The 23,132-nt window shown below is 51.4% G+C and overlaps 1 protein-coding gene across 1 annotated transcript; it reads right to left on the bottom strand.

Moving 5' to 3' along the window:
* Nucleotides 1-10,839: 10,839 nt before the first annotated feature.
* Crybb1 (crystallin beta B1) lies at nt 10,840-22,763 on the bottom strand. The gene is made up of 6 exons (XM_069994798.1): nt 22,701-22,763; nt 22,428-22,612; nt 18,802-18,920; nt 16,056-16,188; nt 12,317-12,459; nt 10,840-11,111 (listed from the first exon to the last, which is right to left on the bottom strand). The coding sequence occupies exons 2-6, from the start codon at nt 22,602-22,604 to the stop codon at nt 10,928-10,930; spliced, it is 756 nt and encodes a 251-aa protein (XP_069850899.1). The 5' UTR covers nt 22,605-22,612; nt 22,701-22,763; the 3' UTR covers nt 10,840-10,927.
* Nucleotides 22,764-23,132: the final 369 nt, after the last annotated feature.

The raw sequence follows: 23,132 nt of genomic DNA, 5'->3' as shown, positions 1-23,132 counted from the left end.
GTGGACCCAAAGGTGAACAAACGCTGCAGGGGTCCTCGATGTGGAAAATGAACTATGCAACCTGTGGATGAGGACAGGAGGGAAAATCTGGGAGAGAGCGAGGGAAACACAGCACCAGGTGACCTCTCCAAAAGTAAACGCACTCTACCTGACTCAGGTCACTGTAACCCCTCTGTACAGCACTTTTATGATAACAATAACTTTTTTAAAAAAAAGATGTTTATCCATGAAGGGAAATGCAGAGTAATCAAATCCCGCTGTATAGCAGCTTCAGATACAAACCAAAAGGAAAAAAAAAAAAAAAGAAAGAAAGAAAATTCCAGTAACTAGGCAGGGTCAAATCATACCTGATCATTCAGGAGCTAGTTGTGAGAACACGTTCTGCTTGCTCTGTTTTGTTAAGGATATGTGTACATTTTTTCAGCATGTTCACATAAAAATTGTTTTTCATTCTGTCAAAACATGACAACTTACTCTTCTTGTTTTATTCTGTTTGTTTGTTTCTTTTCTTTCTTTTTGTTTTTGGTCAGTCATGGGGCTTGAACTCTGGGCCTGGGCACTGTCCCTCAGTTCTTCAGCTCAAGGCCAGCGCTCTACCACTTGAGCCACAACACCACTTCCAGGTTTTTCTGCTTATGTGGTGCTCAGGAATTGAACCCCGGGCCTCATGCATGCAAGGCAAGCCCTTTACCACTGAGCCACCTTCCCAGCCCTCTGTTTGTTTCATAAGGAAAAATTGGAGCAAATTTGGGAATTGTTCAGTTTCTTACTAAAGATGCCCAAAGCTAATAGAAAGAAAGAAAAGAGACAGAAAGAGAAGAAGAAAGAAAAGAAGGCCTAGCATGGGTGTCTCATGCCTGTAATCCTAGCTATTCAAAAGGATTGCAGTTCAAAACCCACTCAAGCAGAAAAGTCTGTGAGACTCTTATCTCCAATTAACCACCAAAAAGCTGAAGTGGAGGTGTGACTCAAGTGGTAGAGCACTAGCCTTGAGCACAAAAAGCTCAGGGACAATGCCCAGACTCTGAGTTCAAGCTCCAGGGCCAGCACAAAAAGAGAGAGTGAGAGACGGGGGGAACAAAATTAGAGTATACTTGTGGCACTCTACAAAACAAAGGAAAGGAAGAAGGGCTCAGAGGTGTTCTCCTATATCATTAAAATCTTGGATGTACACGGATGAAAGCAACTCCACGATGGTAAGTTTTAGCTCATCCTCAGGGATAGTACCTGCCTGTCCCTCTGTTTCTTCTTGTGCAAAAGAAAAACTAGCAGATCTGTGTCTGTGTCATACCTTGAGTAGCTGAGAGAAGTCTGGGAAAGGGGAAAAGCTGGGCTTACTTCTCACTTGGAATCTGTGTTCTCTTTAGTCTTATATACACACACACATTATATATATATATATAAATGTATATATAACATGCTGAAAATAAATGTACTAATTATAATGATTGCAGCAAGCTTTGCACATACACATCTGTGAAACACACAGAGCTATTAGGTCATCTGTCTATGTCAGCCATATGCTTATAATTCTTCCCTCCCTCCTTTCCCCTCTCCCTCTCTTTCCTTCCTTCCTTCTTTCCCATAGCCATATCCCATAGACATGTCTGGCTGCCATGTGAAAGATACTAGACTGAGAAAATAAAGTCCACTCCCTCTGTGAAGCTGGTTATTAACAATAAAACAGTTTTATATAGTGTTTATGAAGTGTATCTTAGAGAATTCATGTGACTAATCAAGCTTGAGATGCAAGCTTGAACAGATGTTTAAATTTATTGATTTTGTGTGTGTGTGTGTGTGTGTGTGTGTGTGTGTGTGTGTGTGTGTGTGTGTGTGTGTGTGTGTGTGTGTGTGTGTGTGTGTGTGTGTGTACTGGTACTGGGGCCTGGGCACTGTTCCTGAACTTTTTTTGCTCAAGGCTAGCGCTCTACCACTTGGACCGCAGCTCCACTTCTGGCTTTTTGGTGGTTAATTGGAGATGAGTCTCATGGGCTTTCTTAGCCCTGCTGGTTTTGAATCTCAGTCCTCAGATGTCAGCCTCTTGAGTAGCTAGGATTACCAGGCGTGAGCTGAGCCTGGTGTTTTATAATGTCAGTGTGGGTGGAGAAATGAAGATCAAAGAATGAGAGAGGCCAGAAGGAGGCCCGTGTTTAATGACGTACAAACAACTGAATTTGCTGAGCCCTCTGCCTGGTGCTGGGATTCTAGCAGCTAATGGGAAGTCTCAGTGCTTGCATTCAAATGAGAGAGAGGGAAAACCTGGACCCTCCAACAAGCTTTTGGGGGTACAATGGGTACTCATAACTAGCCACACAGGAGCAAGAGGTTAGCCTAGTCCAGGGAGGGAGAAAGGTGGGGTGCTGATGCTCAAGTAGGGGTGTGTGTGACCTGAGTCACCAAGATGACGTTGGTCACCAGGAGCAGCAGGTGCACGGGGCCGGCAGGAAGGAGCTGAGCACAGGAACTCACTCAAAGCACTGAATGGAGCGGAGATCAGAAGGATTTGCATGGCGGATGCTGCCAGGCTCCCAGGCCGTGGGAAGGAGTCAGGGCTGACTGTGTGTTGCAGCAACACAAACGCAGCACAGGTTCTCAGCTGAGGAAGGGCGTGGCTCACCTTGCTTTCAGGAGAGATCCTTCTGGTAGCTGTGTGAAGGATCAAAGCAGGGAGTTGGGTTGGAAGGCAACTGGAATAATCCAGTTAGGCCACCTTGGGGGGTGGGGAATGGAGGGGACGAGGGCCTCGAGAATGGGCCCTGATCCTGGTTCCTGAGGCATTAGGAAAGCAGAATTGGCAGATGGCAGCGGCAGGGTTTGCTTAGACCCTTCTCCCTCCTGGTCCCTTAGCTCAGCAAGCTACCGAATGTCTCAATGTGGCCGTCACCTCTGAGGGGAAGCCTAATTGTTCTCACCACCCCCTGGGGGATTGGACCCTGGACTCCATACCATCAGGAGAGTGATGTGACTTTGAAGGCCTGTGGGTGAATTCTCAGTCTGGGAAGCCCCAGGGTGGGGCCCCTGGGTTTTATTTCCACCCTCCCTCTCCTCCCTGGCATCTACGCAGAGCCTGGCACTCAGGAGGTCATCGATCAATATTTGCCGAAAGCAGGGAGAGTTAATGAAACATAAAACACATTGATCCTGAAAGTCCTTCCACCTCTGACGTCCAAAAGGGATCTGGGGCTAGAGGAAGGGGTCTGCTGTTAGAGCACCTGTCTAGCAAGCATAAGAGCCTGAATTCAAACCCCAGGGACCACCACCAAAACCCAAACAAAACCTCCCTATGATCCTAGCTGTTAGCTGCTCAGGAGTCTGAGATCTGGAGATCAAGGTTTGAAGCTAGCCCAGGCAGACAAATTTAAGAGACTCTTGCCTCCAATTTTAACCAGCCCCCCCCCCCCAAAAAATTCCAGCAGTGGAAATTTGGCTCAAGTGGTAGAACATCAGCCTTGAGCAAAAAAGCTAAGCAAGAGTATGAAAGCCCACCCCTCAGAGGTGCACACACAACCTGGTCATTTCCTCTTTCTGACAACTCTCTGAGCTTTCTACATCACTCTTGTGGCACAGAGGAGAGCATAGTTTGATTTGACCATCAGCCCTGGGACACGAACTCAGGTTCTTTCTGTTCTGGGCGCCTGCTGGCAGGAGGTAACATAACAGTGAACTGGACCCAGGGTGGATGAGCTGGATTCTGCCTTGCAAGTAGCCTCCCTGGATAGTCAGGTTTGTTAGAGAGTGCTTTTTGATCTTGGAGATCTGACTGGATTACTGGTTACCATGGCAACGTAGCTCTCCTCGAGATGCCCAGGAGACCCTGCGACCAGGTCTTACCCCTAAACTCAATTGCTGTGTGTCTGACGCTGATATCAACCTTGTCAGTACCTCTGATGACCTTCAGGGTGATCCCCCCTGCCTCTTTTTTTTGGGGGGGGGTCTGGTTGTGGGGCCTGAACTCTGGGCCTGGGCGCTGTCCCTCAGCTCTTCAGCTCAAGGCTAGCGCTTTACCATTTGAGCCACAGCGCCACTTCCGGCTTTTTTCTTTTTGCTTATGTGGTGCTGAGGAATCAAACCCAGGGCCTCAGGCATGCAAGGCAAGTGCTCTACCACTGAGCCACCTTCCCAGCCCCCCCCCTCTTTTTTTGTTTTGTTTTGTTTTTGGTAAGTCGTGGGGCTTGAACTCTGGGCCTGGGTGCTATCCCTGCGCTTTTCAGCTCAAGGCAAGTGCTCTACCGCTTGAGCCACAGCACCACTTCTGGTTTTCTAGTGGTTTCATTGGAGATAAGAGTCTCACAGACTTTCCTACCCGGGCTGGCTTTGAACCGCGATCCTCAGATCTCAGCCTCCTGAGTAGCTAGAATTACAGGCGTTAGCCACCAGCTCCTGGCTTCCCCCCTGCCTCTTGATACAGACACACACACACACACACACACACACACACACACACACACACACACACACACAGAGCCAACCTTGCCCGAAAGAGCAACAGCAAGTGATAGTCTGTAATTAATAGGAGATCTAGTGGTTGAAATACCACAAGTCCCCATCCGGTCTAGGCTTGGCGTGGTCGTGTGCCAGTGTCTACAGAAAAATCTTCACAGAGCCAAAATTGCCATAGAGGAGAAAGGGGGAGAGAGGAATGCCTTCACCAGGTGTACTCTTTGCTCCAATATCATCCCCAACACCATTTTTTTTTTTTACTCTTTTTTCCTCCTCTTTCCTGTTGGTACTGGACTTTGAACTCAGGGCTTTGCATTTCCTCGACCTGCTGGTTCACTGGTGCTCTACCACTTAAACCATGCCTCCAGCCCTGCTTTTTGCTGGTTGTTTTGAAGATGGAGTCTTGTAGACTTTTATGGCTGGGCTGCCTTTGAGCCATGATCTTCTGGATCTCAGCCTCTTGAGTAGCTAGGATGACAGGTGTGGGCCACTGGCACCTGGCTCCCAAGATAATTGGTGGTGGTGGTGGTGGCGGTTGTGGCGGTCATGGGGCTTGAACTTAGGGCCTGGTAGCTGTCCCTGAGCCTCTTTGTGCTCAAGGCTAGCACTCTATCACAATACCACTTCCAGGTTTTTGTTGTTGGTAGTGGTGGTTGTGGGACTTGAACTCTGGGCGGGGTACTGTCCCTCAGCTCTTCAGCTCAAGGCGAGTGCTCTACTACTTGAGCCACAGCGCCACTTCTGATTTTCTGAGTGGGTTATTGGAGATAAGAGTCTCACAGACTTTCCTGCCCAGGCTGGCTTTGAACCGTGATCCTCAGATCTCAGCCTCCTGAGTAGCTAGGATTAGAGGTAGGAACCATTGGTGCCAAGCACACTTGCAGTTTTTGAATGGTTAATCGGAGATAAAAGTCTCACAGGGACTTTTCTCCCCAGGCTGGCTTTCAACCCTGATTCTCAGATCTCAGCCTTCTTAGCTAAGATTTCAGTGTGAGCCACCAGCGCTGGTTAAGGTTTATTTTTTTAAATAAGGTTTTTTATTGTGAAAAATACTGCACAGAGGAGTGTTACAATTACATGAGCAAGGTAATGAGTGTATTTCTTTTTTTGTGTGTGTGAGAATACCGTATAGAGATGAGTACATTTCTTATCAAGCATTGTTGCCTCCTCCTTTGTTTTTCCCCTGCCATCCCTGTCCTCCCATCTCCACAACTATACTCCCCCCAAGTTTTTTTTGAGGTTTGAGCACCTGATGAATTGAAATTAGAAGTTTCAGTTTCAAGATTTAAAAAAAGAGACACTTATGTTTAAATTCTGAAAATCTTTTCTCTCCCTCCCTCCCTTCCTCCCTCCTTCCCTCTCCCCTTCTCTTCCCGTCCCCTTCCTTTCTTCCTTCCTTCCTTCCTTCCTTCTTTCCTTCTTCCTTTCCTTCCTTCCTCCTTTCCTTCCTTCTTCTTTCCTTTCTGTTGTACTGGGGTTTAACCTCAGAGTCTCAAGCTTACCCAGGATCTGCTCTAGCATTTTTGGTGTTGTTGTTGTTGGTGGTGGTGGTGGTCATGGGGCTTGAACTCTGGGCCTGGGCGCTGTCCCTCAGCTCTTCAGCTCAAGGCTAGCGCTCTACCACTGGAGCCACAGCGACACTTCTGGTTTTCTGAGTGGTTTATTGGAGATAAGAATCTCATGGACAGTGCTGGGAAGGTGGCTCAGTGGTAGAGCGCTTGCTTTGCATGCATGAGGCCCTGGGTTCGATTCCTCAGCACCACATAAGCAAAAAGAAAAAGGCCAGAAGTGGCGCTGTGGCTCAAGTGGTAGAGCGCTAGCCTTAAGCTGAAAAGCTGAGGGACAGCGCCCAGGCCCAGAGTTCAGGCCCCACAACTGGACCCCCCCCCCCAAAAAAAAGAAAGAGTCTCTAGGACTTTTCTGCCCAGGCTGGCTTTGAACCATGATCCTCAGATCTCAGCCTCCTAAGTAGCTAGGATTACAGGTGTGAGCCACCGGCACCCAGCCTGCTCTAGCATTTGAGCCATGCCTTCAATGTATTTTTAATATTTTTTCCACATTGTACTGACTGGGGACTCAAGCTATCTTCTTCTTAACCCCACTTCCATGCAGCAAGGTTCCCAGGCCGCTTGCCACACACCCACTGCTTCTTTTCATCTTTACTGTTTATTTTTACTTATAATTTGTATGTGTTCTGTTTTTATTACAACATGTTTCATGTGTTCATAAGTTTGTTCGCAAAACAACAAGTTAAGTGAAACACAGTGACTTTGTTATTTCCGTCTGGTTTTTGTTTGCTTGTCTTGGCAGGTGTCCAGGCTCTGTTTCAACAGAGTTAATTTGCTCCATTGTTTTTTGTTTTATTTTTAATTCCATACGTTAGCACCTGTGAGAAAATGCAGCTTTCTTTGAGTTGAAGTAGAAGAAGATGCAGCTTTCTTTGAGTTGAAGTAGAAGATCCAGAATTGTGACTCCAAGAAGTTTTAGGACTCAACTAATTGGTCAATATATCGTACATTTTCCTTATTTTATTATCATTAATATTATTATTTTAGTAGCACTGGGGAATGAGCTTCAGGGTCTTGTGCTTGCTAGACAGGTGCTCTACCCCTTGAGCCAGCCCATCAGACCTTTTGCTTTTAGGAGTTTCTTTTGTTTTTGTTTTTTGATCAAGTTTCTTGCTGTTGCTACATGAAGGCTTAGATAGCAATCCGCCTACCTCTGCTTCCCGAGTAGCTGGGCTTACAGGTGTGCATCTGCTACATTTTCTCTTTATGGGACTCATCAGGGCGGAAATGTGTTACAACTTAGTCTGAAATGGTTCTTTCCATAAGTATAAAATACAAACTCTAACTGCTGACTGAAGGAGGCTGGTACCTGGAGGATCACAGTTCGATGCTAGCCTAGACTGAAAAGGCTGGGGAACTCCATCTCTAATGAACCACTCAGAAGCCACAAGTGGAGCTGTGGCTCAAGTGGTAGGGCACCAGTCTTGAGCAAAAAAGCTCAGAGATAGTGCCCAGAACAAATTTAAGCCCTGGTACTGGCACACGCAGACACACACACGCACATACACACACATCAGAATTGCAGGGCCAGGCAAACATCAGAGAGGTCATTTTGCAGAAGAGATGATGAAGATAAGCAGAAGGAATCAGTGCGTAGGACGCGTCCCAGTAAAGAACAGAAAGACACACACACACACACACACACACACACACACACACACACACACACACACACACACACGGATCACCAGAAGTCCTGGAGCACCGACAACCCTGTCATCTTCTAGTTGCAGATGGAAGCATCCAAGAGGCCAGGCAAGATGGCACCTCAGCTTGGAAGGTGAGAAAAGACAAAGTGGGGGTGTCCAGCTTCCTCTCCTGCCACAAGCTTCCCAACCCCCACTTCCGCAACCCAACCCACCATGACCTTCTCCCAGGTCAACACAAGCTCTCTCTTAACCCCTGTGCCTGTCACTCACGGTACCACAGCCCTGCCAGGCACAGCTGTCCAAGTTGGGCACTGCATAAGGCTGCCACATGGATGTGGTAGACATCACAGATCCATACCCATACTTTCTGACAGATGGCAGTGAACTATCTTGGGAGAATTGACATCATTTTTTTTAATCATCCGTACAAAGCCGCCATATGGTGTGTCAGGGTGCCTGCCGTCGCCACTGCCTGGAATACCGTCCTCCTAATTCTTCAAGCCAGCTCTAGTTCCACCTTTCAAGCTAAGATAGATAGATAGATAGATAGATAGATAGATAGATAGATAGATAGATAGATAGATATCTAGGGAAAGAGAATGTTTGTAGTTGTGCAACTAATTGAAGGAATTAGTAGGAAAGGGAAGGAAAAGAGAATGTTAGAGGGTGAACAGTACTGAAATATGTTACACCAATGAATGAAGATGGAAAAACAAAACTTGCTAGGAGCTGTTGACTAATAAGAAGTAGCAGCATGGAGCCGGGTGCTGGTGGCTCACGCCTGTAATCCTAGCTACTCAGGAGGCTGAGATCTGAGGATCGCGGTTCAAAGCCAGCCTGGGCAGGAGAGACCGTGACACTCCTATCTCCAATAAACCACCAGAAAACCGGAAGTGGCGGTGTAGCTCAAGTGGTAGAGCACTCGCCTCGAGCTGAAGAGCTGAGGGACAGCGCCCAGGCCCAGAGTTCAAGCCTCACGACTGACAAAAAAAAAAAAAAAAAAGAAGTAACAGCATGGGGACAGGGAGAGGGAGCAAGGGGGGAGCAGATCAAACAATGTCTGTGGACATATGCAGGTGTGAAACACTGCTGGTAAACCCCTTTGAACAATTAATGTACTTAATGAATGACAGGCCGGGTGCAGGTGGCTCACCTCTGTAATCCTAGCTACTCTGGAGGCTGAGATCTGAGGATCTTGGTTAGAGGCCAGACTGGTCAGATAAAACTGAAAGACTCTTTTTTTTGGGGGGGGGTCCGGTTGTAGGGCTTGAACTCTGGGCCTGGGCACTGTCCCTCAGCTCTTCAGCTCAAGGCTAGTGCTCTACCACTTGAGCCACAGCGCCACTTCCAACTTTTTTCTTATGTGGTGCTGAGGAATCGAACCCAGGGCCTGGAGCATGCAAGGGAAGTACTCTACCACTGAGCCACCTTCCCAGCCCCAAAACTGAAAGACTCTTATCTCCAGTGAACCAGCAAAGAGCCCAAAGTGGACACACACACACACACACACACACACACACACACACACACACACACACACACACACACACACACACACACACACACACACACACACGGGAGCTGGAAAATACTTTCTTCTCCAGTCCAGAAAGACATTCTCAGCCACGCCCTTTAGCCAGGCTAGTCTGCCAGGATTAAAGGTTACTATCAATGCTCACAGTGGGGTTGAGTCTGTAAAGTCTGGAGGAATACTGGAAGGGAGGCACTGAATTGGCTACACAAAAGCAGTGCTCTTTTCCACGTTTTTTTCCAGAAATCAGGGCCTGGGGGAGACGATCCGCTGGAGTCAGGTCGGCTAGGTAAAACGCTCGTCACCTTAATTAATGCCAGCAGCAGCTCTGGCCAGCCTGAAATTGTGTTTGATCTATTCCTAGGATTTCTTCCTGCCTGTGGCCACTGAGGCTGAATTTCTACTTCCTGGACAGTTGTGAAGCGTGATTCACAAATCAATGCACTCAAGCGCAACCTAGTAAATCCATGTCAATAGAATTATTAAGTCCCTACCAGACAAGGTGTTGTGTGGCATAAGCAAACAAACCCAGGATGGTGTTATGCCCAGATGAGTGGAAACAGAGGAGCTGCAAGTGAAGAAATTGAAGGTCCTTTATTACAGCCAGTGGTGGCAGAGAGTCCCTATTGCCCAACAAAGATCGCCCTGAGGGGGGAGTTAAGTGGGTTTTTAAAGGCAGACAATGAAAAATTTACATATGTTTAGTTAGTACCTGGGAGATTAACCGCTGGGGACGGAGGCCTGTATCTCTTAATTTAAACAAAAGTGACAGGTGAGGGGTTCAAGACCTAGGTGAGTGGTAGAAAGGACTTTAACAATTAGCTCTGGGAAGTGGGAGGGAGGGGCTGGTATGTTTACTCTTTAACTCCAGATTTCTCTTTCTCCTGAAACTCTGCCTCACCCTTTGCTGAAGACCTGGCTGGGAAGAGGTGCACGCTAGGAACTTCATTAGCGCTAGGGGAGGTATTTCAGTGGCACACAAGGTGACGGGTGAGATGTGGAAAACCCCATTTGGTGACCGTGAAGGCTCCAGGGTCCAGATCCCCTGGCTCCGGGGCTCCACTTGCCCGCTGTGTCACCTCGGGTCACGTCCCCCCCCTCTGAGCCTCAAGTTAAATAAGAATCCGAAAGACATGCTAAGACAGTGTGGATGCAGATCTTTGCTGTATTTATCTGTTGATACATGCATCTATCTGTACATAAATACATAGATATAGATATCTATATTAATATCTGTCTGTCTGTCTGTGTGTTACTGGGATTTTGAATTTAGGACCTGGTATTTGCTAGGCAAGCCACTGGAGCCCCGCCCTCACCACTGACCACGCCCCCACCGCGCGAACCACGCCTTTCAACCTGGCCACGCCCCCACCATGAGGGCCTTGTCATCCAAGCCACGCCCCCTACCCCTTGAGCCACGCCCCCACCTTGACTGCTCCTTGTTACCTTGCAGGTAGAGGCTGGCGCTCCTGCCTGTCCTGTCCTCAGACTTCAGTCCTCCCATCTCTGCCTCCCCTGAACCACTGGGGTGACAGGTTGGCATCACACCAGGCACGTCTGCAAGATGGAGTCTCCAGTAGCTAGGCATGCTCTCTTGGATCACACACACATATACACACAATTCACAGAGCCTTTTATTTTTGGCTTTAGGAACTTTTATTTGCATAGGTAAGACAAGGGCCTGGGGCCTGGGGAAGGTCTGGGGCAGGGGAGCAGGGCACATGAGGGTTGTGGGGGGCTCACTTCGGGGGTTCAGCAGCCAGCACGGGGAAGCAGCCCTCACGGTGCCACTGCCGGTCCCGCAGGCGACGCACGGCCTGCATCTGCGGCTGGAAGGCGCCCCACTCGTTCCAGTGCCGGAAGTCCCCGGGCTCCAGCAGGTACTGGTATCCACGGTAACCCGGGTACTGGTAGCCCACCCAGCTGCAGGGAGAGGAAGGGCAGTGTGGAGGCAGCCAGCCCCGCTTCACCACCCCAGAGACCCTGGGCCTTTAGTCCCTGGGCCCGGGTCCCACAGAACTGGATGGCTTGGGGACCTGAACCCACATTCCCAGCCAACCTAGAGCTGCTGAGCTCAGGGAGAAAGATGGGAGGAGGGAGGAGCTGTGAGGACTGGTGGAGAAACAAGGGCAGAGCTCTGTGTCCCAGCCCATTTCCTGTGTACTCAAGGGAAGCTGTGTGGCCCCTGGTGAGCTCCCATCTAGTGTCAGACCTGCCTGAGTTCAAGCCCTAGCTCTGCCACTGATGAGCTATGGTGGTGCAGGTAGCAGCAGATGCAGGGACATGAGGAGGTGTGTTACTTCATTGGTTTCCTTCAAATGGTTAATACCATACTGTGTGTGACCATCAAAGATTCATTGGAAAGATCTTTCCAGGTCCTTCTCAGACTCCCTGGTTAGCTTTCAAAACCTGGGTTACATTTTGGCCTCCTAGGGGAAGTCTCTGTTTGTACCCCAGCCACCACACACAGGTCAGGAAGCAGGGCCCCAAATGTCAGAGAAGAGCACAGAGTGAGAAAAAGACCAAGGCCCTGAGAGTTTTACAGGACCTCGCACAGAATCTGCAGGTGTAACTAGGAACCTAACTCTTGTCCAGACACCAGGGAGTCTCTGGCCTGGGTGTTTGGAGGCAGGAGGTAGGTAAAAGTAGCCAGACAGGCCCCTGATCCTGGGGCCGCTGCATGGGAAATCTGAACTAGGAGTTGAATGGCAGCTTTTTAGAAGACTCTCATCTACCCATTGTTCTTCCAGCAATACTGAGGCCCAGAGAGGTGGGTGTGCAGGTCACCCAGGCTCCCTCCCCAGCCTATCAGTAGCAGGGTGGAGGACCCTCTCCCAACCACAGAATCAGTCACAGAAGTCCCTACGTTCATCCTACCTGCATTCACACATCTGCTCCACCGTGACTTGATGATCACTTCCGTCCCACTCTGGCTGAGCAGTAAGTAATCTACCGACTTTGTTCGAACAACCAACAGCTGGATTTGCTGATGTGAGGTTTGTCAGAGTCTGACTACAGCCCAGAAGCTTGAGGCTTTCTCGAAACAAACCTTAGGAGCCAGAGCCAACTGGCCCTGGGGGCTTTGGCGGGCAGCCTTGGCATCCCATCAGGAGGGGAAGGGTACTTACGTTCCGCTGGAGACCCTCACGCTGCCCACACGGTCACAGAAGCCGTACACCCAGAGGCTGGGGACATCATCCTCGTGGACTTCCATGGTGTTGCCCTTGAAGTTGTCACGCTCAAACAGGCAGATCCGGTGCTCATGGGCATCCTGGGGAGGCACAGGAAGGTCAGGCTCAGGGAACACAGGGAGAAGCAGGGAGGAGGGATGCAGAGGGGCCTCTGGGAACCAAGGGAGGGGGGAATCTGAATCTGCACCGACCACTAGGGGGCTCTTCCCGGATGGATGATAGCAACCTTGTCATCATGGGGTTATTCTGCGGGTAGACTGAGTCAGGCGGTACTGTCACTGAGCTGGATTTCAGCTATGCACCACACGTTCAGATGCATTCTTATGACCGTTGTGATGGTGATAGCCAGGGCCACAGAGGCACAGAGAAGGTCAGACTAGTTTGTCGACAGCACACAGCTGGCAAAAGGCAGAAACTTTCACAGACAGGTCATTCCTAGGCCCAATCAACGTTTTTGAGTCTAAGACTGTTTATTCTGGTGTGTGTGTGTGTGTGTGTGTGTGTGTGTGTGTGTGTGTGTGTGTGTGTGTGTGTGTGTGTGTGTGTGTGTGTGTGTGTGTGTGTGTGTGTGTGTGTGTGTAGCAGCTCACATGCTGCTACTAGGGCTTAAACTCAGGGCCTGGAGCTCTTTTTGGCTTTTTCACTCAAGGCTAGGGCTCGAGCCTTTGGGGTAAGAGTTGCACAGACTTCTCAAAACTAGGATGGTTTTAAACCATGATCTTCAGATCCCAGCCTCCCGAGTAGCTGAGATTACAAGTGTGAGCCACCAGAATCTGGCAATATTTCCCATTCCTTAAAATCTTTTTTTTTTTTTTTGGCTCCAACACTCTTATAAATAAAGCTATAAAAGTTACAAATGGGCCCTGGAGTAATGGAAGGGTCCTGGTGGAACACAGATCTGACTTCGAGTCCAGCTTCTGACCTGTATGCACTGACCCTCCCCCTCCACACCTCTCTGTGCTCCCTTAGGGAATGGGGTTACTGCTACCTCTGCCTTTTGCACAGGATCATGGGTAGTAAGTACCCAAGCTGTGGTTCAGCCAAAGCAAGGGAAAAGGCTCACCCGGGCACCTGGGCACTGGATTCAAGTCTGGCGTGCACTGAGTTTTGTTACCCTAAGTATTAGTTTTTCTTTTGTTTGTCTGTCTGTTTTGCAGAGGACTCTGGAGTGTGGAATCAGGCCCTCAGGCATTCAGGCGACCACTCTACCCTGGAGCCAGCCCCAGCTCAGCCCCGCATGTGTTTTTATTAAAGTGCCACAAAGATGAACAGGTGAGCAGAAACAGAGTAATGCCAGCCTCCAGTCTCTGGTGTCCCACAGGGCTGGGTTTGAATGCCAGGCCGCCAATGTGTGACGTGGCCTTATGCCCTTCACCCACTCTTTGGAGCCTCAATTTCCCTGTTTTTAACACGAATGTTGCAACAGCCGTCTCTGACTGTGGTCAGGATTCTGTGAAAGAAAGGGAAATCACCCGGCACAGAGCAGGCACACTATAAATGCACACGCATCATGTGACTGTCATTCACCAGCAGCAGGAGGAAGCAGGCAGAACAGGCCAACTTCCCCCTATGAAATACTCCAACAGAAGAAGGTTGACAAAGCAAGTCAGTGAGTTCTTCCAGAGAGAAGGGGGTGGGGCCTTGGAAGTTGAGTAGGAGTGTGAAAGATGGAAAAGGGAGTGTGTATGTATGTATGGGGGGGGCGGGGTACAGGAAAGAGATTGAGTAGAAAAGAAGACACAGAGGCAAAGACTGGGAGAGGGGTGTGAGGTAGGGACTAGGGGTGTGGCGAACTTTGAGCCAGGCAGTATAAAATGCTCCTGATGAGGTTGGCAGCTCCCTGGTAACCATGATAACAATACACTTACCACTGGGACGGTCTCAAGGGCCTCGTGAGGCTTCAGCCATGGTCCCGCACTGCCGGTGGGGTGGAGACCAGACTCCTCATTGTGTTCTAGGAGGCCCTGCACGGGCTGGCCTCTACGGATAGACATCGACTCCCTTCCTCCTTCTTCTGTCCCTCCTTCCTCGGCTCCCTCTGCTACAGACCTGATGGCTTTTCTTCTAGCTCATCTCCAGGCCTTCTGGGTTTTCCGTCTTCAAAAACTGGGGGGGAGGCCCTGTCCCTTCCCCAGGTCAGAGCCCTCAGTTTACCTCTTCTACCACCCTAGGGAGAAGGCCCAGCCCCTCCAAGGCTGTGTGGTTCGAGATTGATTTCTGAGGTTAGGATCTGAATAGATTTATACCGTGAACATGTGGGTGGGCAGGGGTTTCGTCTGGCCCAACAGCTGCTGCCGTCCCTCAGGCATTTAAACTCAAGGCCATCTCTCTACCACTTGAGCCACAGATCCACTCCCGGTGTTTTGTTTTTTTTTTGGGGGGGGGGTGATTCATTGGAGAAAAGAATCTCAAGGACTTCCCTGCCCAGGCTGGCTTTGAACTGTGAGGTTCAGATCTCAACTTCCTGAGTTGCTAGGATGACAGGTATGAGCCACAGGTGCCCAGCTCAAGCCAGGCTTTTTCTGGAAAGATTCCCCCCTGCCCCCCAATCCTCTATACCTGGAGATGGGGCTGGAACCTAGCAGGGAGAGGGAAGGGGCTGCTCAGAAAGGATATGGGTGGTTGGGAATGTGGCTTAGTGGTAGAGTGCTTGTCTAGTATGCACGAAGCCCTGGGTTCGATTCCTCAGTACCACATAAACAGAAAAAAGTCAGAAGTGGTGCTATGGCTCAAGTAGTAGAGTGCTAGCCTTGAGCAAAAGAAGCTCAGGGACAGCACCCAGGCCCTGAGTTCAAGCCCCAGGACTGGCAAAAAAAAAGGAAAAAAAGAAAAGAAAAGAAAGGATGATGTAGGCCCAGGACAAGCAAGGAGCAAGAGGATGGACAGAGGCACCAGAGCACGGGACCAGCCCTGGCTGTATGGAGACTAGCTGGAGTGGAGCTTGTATGGCAAAGATAGGGACTCTGGCCCAGCCCCAGAGGTGATGTGATCTGGGAAAAGGTTGTCCTCCCAGAATATTCCATCCCATTAGAGGAGAAATAGGTACCACACAGGCTGGCATTGGCAAGAAAGATGGAGTTGCTGGTGACTCATCACCACTTGGAACTGTGGGAAAACCATGAATGAAGTGAAGGGGGATGTCTCCACTTCTTCCGCTTGAGTCTTCTGTCTGCCCACTTAGTTAAATATTATCAGCTGATTTACTTTGTCGGCTATTAGCAGGACATTCCAGCTGCCTTGCACCATGTCCACTGTCCCTGTTTTGAAATTGAGGCTGGACACTTGGTGGCTCACACCTGTCATCCTAGCTGCTCAGGAGGCTGAGATCTGAGGATTGAGATTCAAAGCCAGCCCAGGCAGGAAAGACTGTGATAATGCTAACTGTCGACGAGCCAGCAAAACAAGACAAAAACGAAAACAGCTGGATGTGGAGCTGTGGCCCAAGTGGTACAGTGCTAGCCTTGAAGAAAAAAAAGCCCAGGGACAGCATCCAGGCCCCAAGTTCAAGTCCCAGGACTGGTTCTCATTCCTGCTGGCTCTAATAACGAGAAGTGCAATGCCAGTCTCCCCGAGTCTCTGTGTTTCTATTTGTCCTGGGTTCACAGTCCTGGGTGGATGACAGAGACCTCAGCGCCCCGCCCACCAGCCATGCCCATCACAGACCACGCCCACTCACCATCCTGATTGGACGGAAGGACATGAGCCGGTCACTGCGGTAGCTGCTGGACCACGTGTCCCAGCGCGGGTACTCGCCCTTCTCCAGGACGAACATCTCCCCGCGGAAGTTGGACTGCTCGAAGGCCACCCAGCTGCAAGGACAAGGGCCAGGGGAAAGGCTGTTTGCTGATCCCCAACCCCTCTACCTTCCTGAGGCCCTGAGGACATCCGGAGAGGCCTCAGGGCGCCCCACGTTGTCTAGGTCTGACTCTGTGCTGTGTGACCACGAGTAGTGGCTGCAACCTTTCTGAAGCCGCCGCCCCCAACTCCTCTACCTTCTGAAGTCAGTGGAGGCCTAAATGAGATAATATGCAGACTGTGTTCACACACGTTTCCGAAGTCCTATAAGGATGGTGGTGGGGTTGGGATTTGAACTCAGAACCTCATGCCTGCTAGACTTGGTGCTCTATGACCTCCAGGCTTATTTTTTGAGACTAGAGTCTCCCTTCCTGCTTAAGTACATGCCTGGATCACTGTCTGTCTAGTTCAATGGTCCCCATGTAGGGGGGTGCCAGCCGCCAGTCACCGCATCCAGCCTCCCTTAGGAGGACTAATTAGAAATCTGAAGTCTGATGAGGGACTATGGATGCTTTGCCAGTGCCACCTGGCTAAGACGGGGCAGCGAGTTTGTGTTTGGGGATCCTGAGAATCTAGAGGGAGAAAGTAATTTTCATTCCATAAAGAAGAAGGCCAATGAAGGGAGCAAGAGAGGAGTCTCATCTCCCTGAGGGCTCCTGGGACCATGTTCCCCCTGAGACAGTTGGGAGACCCGTCCTCATGGTGTAAGGAACAGCGCATCCCAGGAGACCTAGGTCTGGGAATGAGCCAGCCTCATTGGGTGACTCCAGAGCGGAGTCAAGCTAGCCTCGCTCTACCTGGCTTGCAGTAGAAGAGAAAAGACCACAGCAGGGCTGGGAATGTGGCTTAGTGGTAGAGTGCTTGCCTGGCATGCAGGAAGCCCTGGGTTCGATTCCTCAGTACCACATACACAGATAAGGCCAGAAGTGGTGCTGTGGCTCAAGTGGTAAGAGTGCTAGCCTTGAGCTGAAGAAGCTCAGGGACAGTGCCCAGGCCCCAGGACTGGCAAAAAGAAAAAAGAAAAAGAATACAGCAAAGAACAGAGGAATGGATGGGCTGGCAGGTTGGATGGATGGTTAGATTGGTGGGTTGATGGGTAGATGGGGGATGGATGACGGATGGAAAGGTAGATGGGTACATATGTGGGTAGACAGGTGGATGGGTGGTTGGATGTACAGATGGCTTCTTCTGAGTCTCCTGGGAGCCGAGTCACAGTGGGCCTTGTCCTCTCTGGACATCCAACTGTGACAGGTGCCCTGGGTGACACTGCCCCCTGAACTCCCCTGGGAGTTTGGCCAGATCCCTGGGGCCCCACGGCCAGCCCCACAGCTGTATCCCCCCCCCCCCGTACCCCTTCCATGCCTGGTACAAGCCGACAGGGGCCCAGATGTGCCCCTCCCCCAAGCCATGTTGGGAAAAGAAGCAGCCGGATGTGGGCAGCGTGGGGCTGCAGGCTTGGTTTAGACGTGGGTGACTCAAACCCGGAGTATTTGTCCTCCAGCAGAAATGCAGATGGGCTCTGCCTGAGGCTAGGCCTCTCCACACCCCCTCCCCCTGCCCAGCCAGCCTAGGGGAAAGAAAGAAATGGCCTGGAGTTCCAGGGACTGGGGCCGCAGGGGGAGAGCTGGGGCGGGGGGGGGGGGTGGGAAATGAGGATGCAAGGAAGAGGCTGCCTGTCTGAGACCTGACACCACCCAGGGACCTTGGTCTGAGGGCACAGGCCCTGTGGAGGTGCTGGAGGGGAAGACCTGGGGGGTAGAGGCCGGGCTGGGGCTGTGCACTGTCTGTCTTCCCATAAGCTCAGACCCACAGCCTGGACAGCCCTCTCTAGGCATACATCATGGTACTTACCAGGTTTCCTCTATGCTAACCTTCCCCACCCCACCCCACTCCTGGTGCAGAGACTGCAGGAGGTACTTCCAGGGACTGATCTGGGATCCAAGCTTGTCTGATGACCTTTGCCCTCTGCAGAGCAGACAACCCTGGGATGTTCAGAACCCAGACTGACCAGCCCCTAGGGGTTTGGGGGTGGAGAATCAGAAGCCAAGGGGCCGGCATGGGTCCAGCCCTGGGGCAGACTGAGTACCTTGACCTCAGCTGGACAGCCTCGATGGGTGGAGGATGGAGATTCCCTCCTTCCATGGAGCCCAAGTTGGGAAGAGTCAGGGCTGTGTGAGGCTTGCCCCTCGAAGCCTCAGTTTCCCTCTCTTTCTCTCTCTGTCAGTGCCAATCCTTGAACTCAGGGCTTAGGCACTTGTCCCTAAGCTTTTTTGGGGGGCTGGTGCTCTACCACTTGAAGCGCAGCTCTACCTCGGACTTTTTTTTTGCTGGTTCATTGGAGATCAGAGTCTCACCAGGGACTTTCCTTCCCCGGGCTGGCTTCGAACCTTGGTCCTCAGATCTCAGCCTCCTGGGTAGCTGGGAGGACAGGTGTGAGCCGTGGTGGCCAGCTCCTGTGTCCTACCTTCCGGCAGGACGCTCTCCCTTGTGCCCACACAGGGCAGCCCAGCGGAGCGCAGGCACGCACCTGCTGCATGCCGGGGGTGTGGGATGCTGCTGGTGATGCTGCTGCTGCTGGTGCTGTCTGAGGTATGAAGCCCCCCTCCCCCACCCCTCCCCACACTCACGGTCCTGAGATGACGATGAGACTCCGAACTCGGTCAAAGCCACGGTCCCCCAGATTCAGGCACTCCCCGGAGAATTCCACCCGGCGGCCCTGGAAGTTCTCTTGCTCGAAGATCACCAGCTGCGGGAGAGAAGCCCCCATATCCCAGGGATGGGGGGCAGTACAGACTGAGGGGGAAGGGCCCAACCTGTACAACCTGACCCTCCCAAAACCAAACCAAGCAGGTCCCAAGGGTCAGTGAGGCCTGAGGGCCTCTGTTGGGTGACTTAAGATCTGCTCCCCCCTCCCTCATTAGGAATGGTGGGGGGAGGGGCATGGCCCTCATATGTCACCTCCTCCTGGAAGCCTTCCAGGATTGCTCCTCCTCTACCTCTTGTGTGGAGGCTTTTTTTTTTTTGTCGGTCGTGGGGCTTGAACTCTGGGCCTGGGCGCTGTCCCTCAGCTCTTCAGCTCAAGGCGAGCACTCTACCTACAGCGCCACTTCCGGTTTTCTGGTGGTTTATTGGAGATAGGAGTCTCACGGTCTCTCCTGCCCCGGCTGGCTTTGAACCGCGATCCTCAGATCTCAGTCTCCTGAGTAGCTAGGATTACAGGCGTGAGCCACCAGCGCCTGGCTTGTGTGGAGGCTTGACTGAGTCTTTCCCTAGGCCAAGTCAGCCAGAGGACAACACTCTGTGATCACTGCAGCTGGGCTTCTGCACTCCTCCCTCCACGCCCGGTGCATCATTCTCCCCTTGACCCCCCCCCCAAGACTCCTCCTGTGCAGACCCTGAGCTTTGCCGCTCAGTGAACGGAGACACCCGTCTCCCTTCCAGAAGCCTCTGGTTTCTGAGCTGGGAGGAGGAGGCTCCTGAAGCCTCCACACTACATTCCCACTCCCCACAGGCCCACCAGAGAGAATCTCCTGCCGGGAGCCCCCCAGCATCAGGGAGAAGACCATCCCAGCCAAGCCCGGGCAAGGTGGCACACACCTGCAGTCCCAGCTGCTCAAGCAGGAAGTACAAGCAGGAGGATCACTGGAACCCAGAAGCTGGAGGCCAGGCTGGCCCCCTGAGCAAGACCCCATCTCAAAAAAGATGCACATAAACAAACAGAAAGACAACCAACCAACAATAAAAAGCTGGAGTCTTGAGTAGGCTGCCTAGCAAGGATAAGGCCCTGAGTTCAAACCCCAGGACCATCCAAAAGAGAGGGAAATAAAGGCCAGGTGCCTGTGGCTCAATCCTGCAAGTCTAGCTACTCAGGAGGCTGAGACATGAAGATCACAGTTCAGAAACTGCGAGGGTAGGAAAGTCCCCGTGAGACCCTCATCTCCAATTAACCACTCAAAAACCAGAAGTGACACTGTGGCTCCAAGTGGTAGCCTTGACCACAAATTGCTCAGGGTCAGTGCCCAGGGCCTGGGTTCAAGGCCCATGGCAGACAAAAAAGGAAAGGAAGGAAGGGAACAAGGGGGAGGGAAAGATAAAAGGAGAGAGAAGGAAGCCAGGTGCTGGTGGCTCACACCTGTAATGCTAGCTACTCAGGAGGCTGCGGTTCAAAGCCAGTCCAGGCAGGAAAGTCCGTGAGACTCTTATCTCCAATAAACCACTCAGAAAACTGGAAGTGGCACTGTGGCTCAAGTGGTAGAGCGCTAGCCTTGAGCTGAATTGCTGAGGGACAGCGCCCAGGCCCAGAGTTCAAGCCCCATGACTGACAAAAAATAAAAAACCTGGCACCAGTGGCTCACGCCTGTAATCCTAGCTACTCAGGAGGCTGAGAACTAAGGATTGCAGTTCAAAGCCAGCCTGGGCAGGAAAGTCTGTGAAACTCTTATCTCCAATAAACCACCAGAAAACCGGAAGTGGCTCAAGTGGTAGAGCACTTGCCTTGAGCTGAAGAGCTGAGGGACAGCGCCCAGGCCTAGAGTTCAAGCCCCTCGACCGACAAAAATAAAATAAAATAAAAAACACAAAACAAAACAAAAGAAAGGAAGGAGGGGGTGGAAGGAAGAGGGGCTGTGATTGTAGTTCAGTGGTAGAGCATTTGTCTAGCATGGTTCAAGGCATTAATTCAATTTTCGGGTACCTCCAAACAACCAACCAATCAAAGCCCTCCTATCAGCTCCATCGGAAAGATCACCGCCATATCACTGCCTTATCACTCAGATAAGGGGTGTGGTCAGCCTGACAGTGGCTGTCACAGGAGCCCAGACCAAGGTCCCACCAAGGAGCCATTGTGGGGGCTGCTAGCGCCCAGGAAGGATGCCAGGGATCATCCAGCAAGTGACGAGAGAAAAAGAAAACGCAGAATAACCACCTACAGTATATTCCAGTAAGTTTTTTGTTTTTTTTTTAAAGGAAGATTTTACTGGAATGATTGGTAGAAATTAAGTCGGGCGGATCCCGAACTTGGAGGGGTGGGGGAGGGGGATATGGCAGAAGTCTAGAACTGGGAAGGAGGAGGAGTCGAGGCCCCAGGGGAAGCTAAGGGGCCAAGCCTTGGCTTTTCTATAGACAGTGGGTTTGTGGCTGTTGATGGCCTTGTTAAAAAGTGGGCTGAGATGAATGGTTAACTACAACAATATAAATGAAAAGCTAGCTGTGCACGGGCCAGTGGGGTGAGTGAGCGTGTCATGAACCTAAGGTGCCAGGTTTTTGCATCTGAACTTGCATCCTGTCAGCCAAACCCCAGGGGGCGATGCCAGGCTCTTCCTGGGCCTTCCTGACTTTTTTGTTGTTGGTGGTGGTTGTGGGACTTGAACTCAGGGCCTGGGCGCTGTCCCTGAGCTATTTGCTTAAGGCTAACACTCTACCACTTTGAGCCATAGTTTTCCGTCTGGCTTTTGAATTCATTAATTGGAGATATGAGTCACACGGGGACTTGTCTGCCTGGGCTGGATCCTGAGATCTCAGCCTCCTGAGTAGCTAGGATGACTGGCGTGAGCCGCCAGCGCCTGGTGTCCTCTCAGACTTTCTCAACAGATTTTCAGAAGGGTCTGGACCCTGCTCCTTTTTTTTTCTTTTTAAGTAGTGTATGTGTGTGTGCGTGCACACATGTGCACATACAGACACACGTACTAGTACTGGGGCTTGAATTCAGGCCCTAAGAGCAGTCCCTGAGCTTTAAAAAAAAAAAACAAAAACCTCAAAGCTGATGCTCTACTTCTTGAGCCACAGCTCCGCATCTGGCTTCTTGATGGTTAATTAGAGATAAGAGTTTCACAAAGCCAGGCGCCGGTGACTCACACCTGTAATCCAAACTACTCAGGAGGTTGAGATCCAAAGGATCATGGTTTGGGCAAAAAAATAAATAAGTAAAATAGTGAGAGCTCGTTGTCCATCAACCAATCTGGGATGATGGTCCAGTGTTTGTTGCACACTAATGCAATGTCCGGCGAGCAGTCCCAGCTCTCTATTTAGTTCTGAGAACTGGCCCTCCTTCCTCTCTGGCTGCCCTCTGATGCCCTACCATCAGTTAGAAAGCTGCAGGTAAGTGGAGAAGGTGTACATAACCTTTCCTGCCCGGCCTTATGCATCTTTTATAGAGAGGGAGCTGGGTCACTCGGAGGAGGGGGAGGGGGAGGGGGCAGACATGGGGGAGGAAGCAGAGGGCGTCCCCTCCCCCCCCAGCGGCCCACTTCCTTACCCGGTAGCTCCCAGGAGGCAGGTCGCCCACTTTGGCGCTGGGCATTGGCACGGATGCGGGGACGAGGGCAGGGCCGGGGCCCGGGGCTGGTCCAGTGGGCGGGGCTCCCTTCCCTTTGCCCTCCGGCCCTGGGTTCACCGCCGCTGTGGTAGCCGAGGCCTTGGCAGGCTGAGACATGGCTCCTGCTGCAGTGGAGGTCGGTGGGGAAGCCTGAGGCCTGGGTGATTTCCGGGGTGGCCGCCTCCCCGCTCTTACCTGCTCCCCCTTACACACCTGCGTGCTGAGTCCCACGTCCTCCTTCACAAGCACAAGTCTTGAAATATTATGTCTCATCCCTGGCCCCTAGACAAGGGCCTCCTATCTGGGGTCCACCCCCCCCCCCCAGTTCTGATGAACTCTCCTCTAGGACTTTGCTTATGCTGTTCCCCACCACACACACACACACACACACACACACACAGCCACACCCTTCCCTCTCCCCCTGGCTCTGAACTACCTCCCTTAGCTGGTCTGGGTTGGTTTGTTTGTTTCAGATGGGATCCTGACCCTTGGGGTAGCTGGGATCATGACCCGACCCTCCCTGAGGCTCAGAATGAGAGAAAGAGAATGGGGGGTGGGGAAACACCCTGCCTACAGCTGTGTACAGATGTGCAGCTGCGGGGTCCAATCTCAGCTCAGCCCCAGAAGCTGGGCTATTCACCACCC

This window comes from Dipodomys merriami, unplaced genomic scaffold (genome assembly GCF_024711535.1).
Source record: "Dipodomys merriami isolate MVZ:Mamm:240054 unplaced genomic scaffold, mDipMer1.0.p SCAF_45, whole genome shotgun sequence".
Classification (NCBI taxonomy): Eukaryota; Metazoa; Chordata; class Mammalia; order Rodentia; family Heteromyidae; genus Dipodomys; species Dipodomys merriami.
This window is presented reverse-complemented; position numbering and strand designations above follow the sequence as displayed.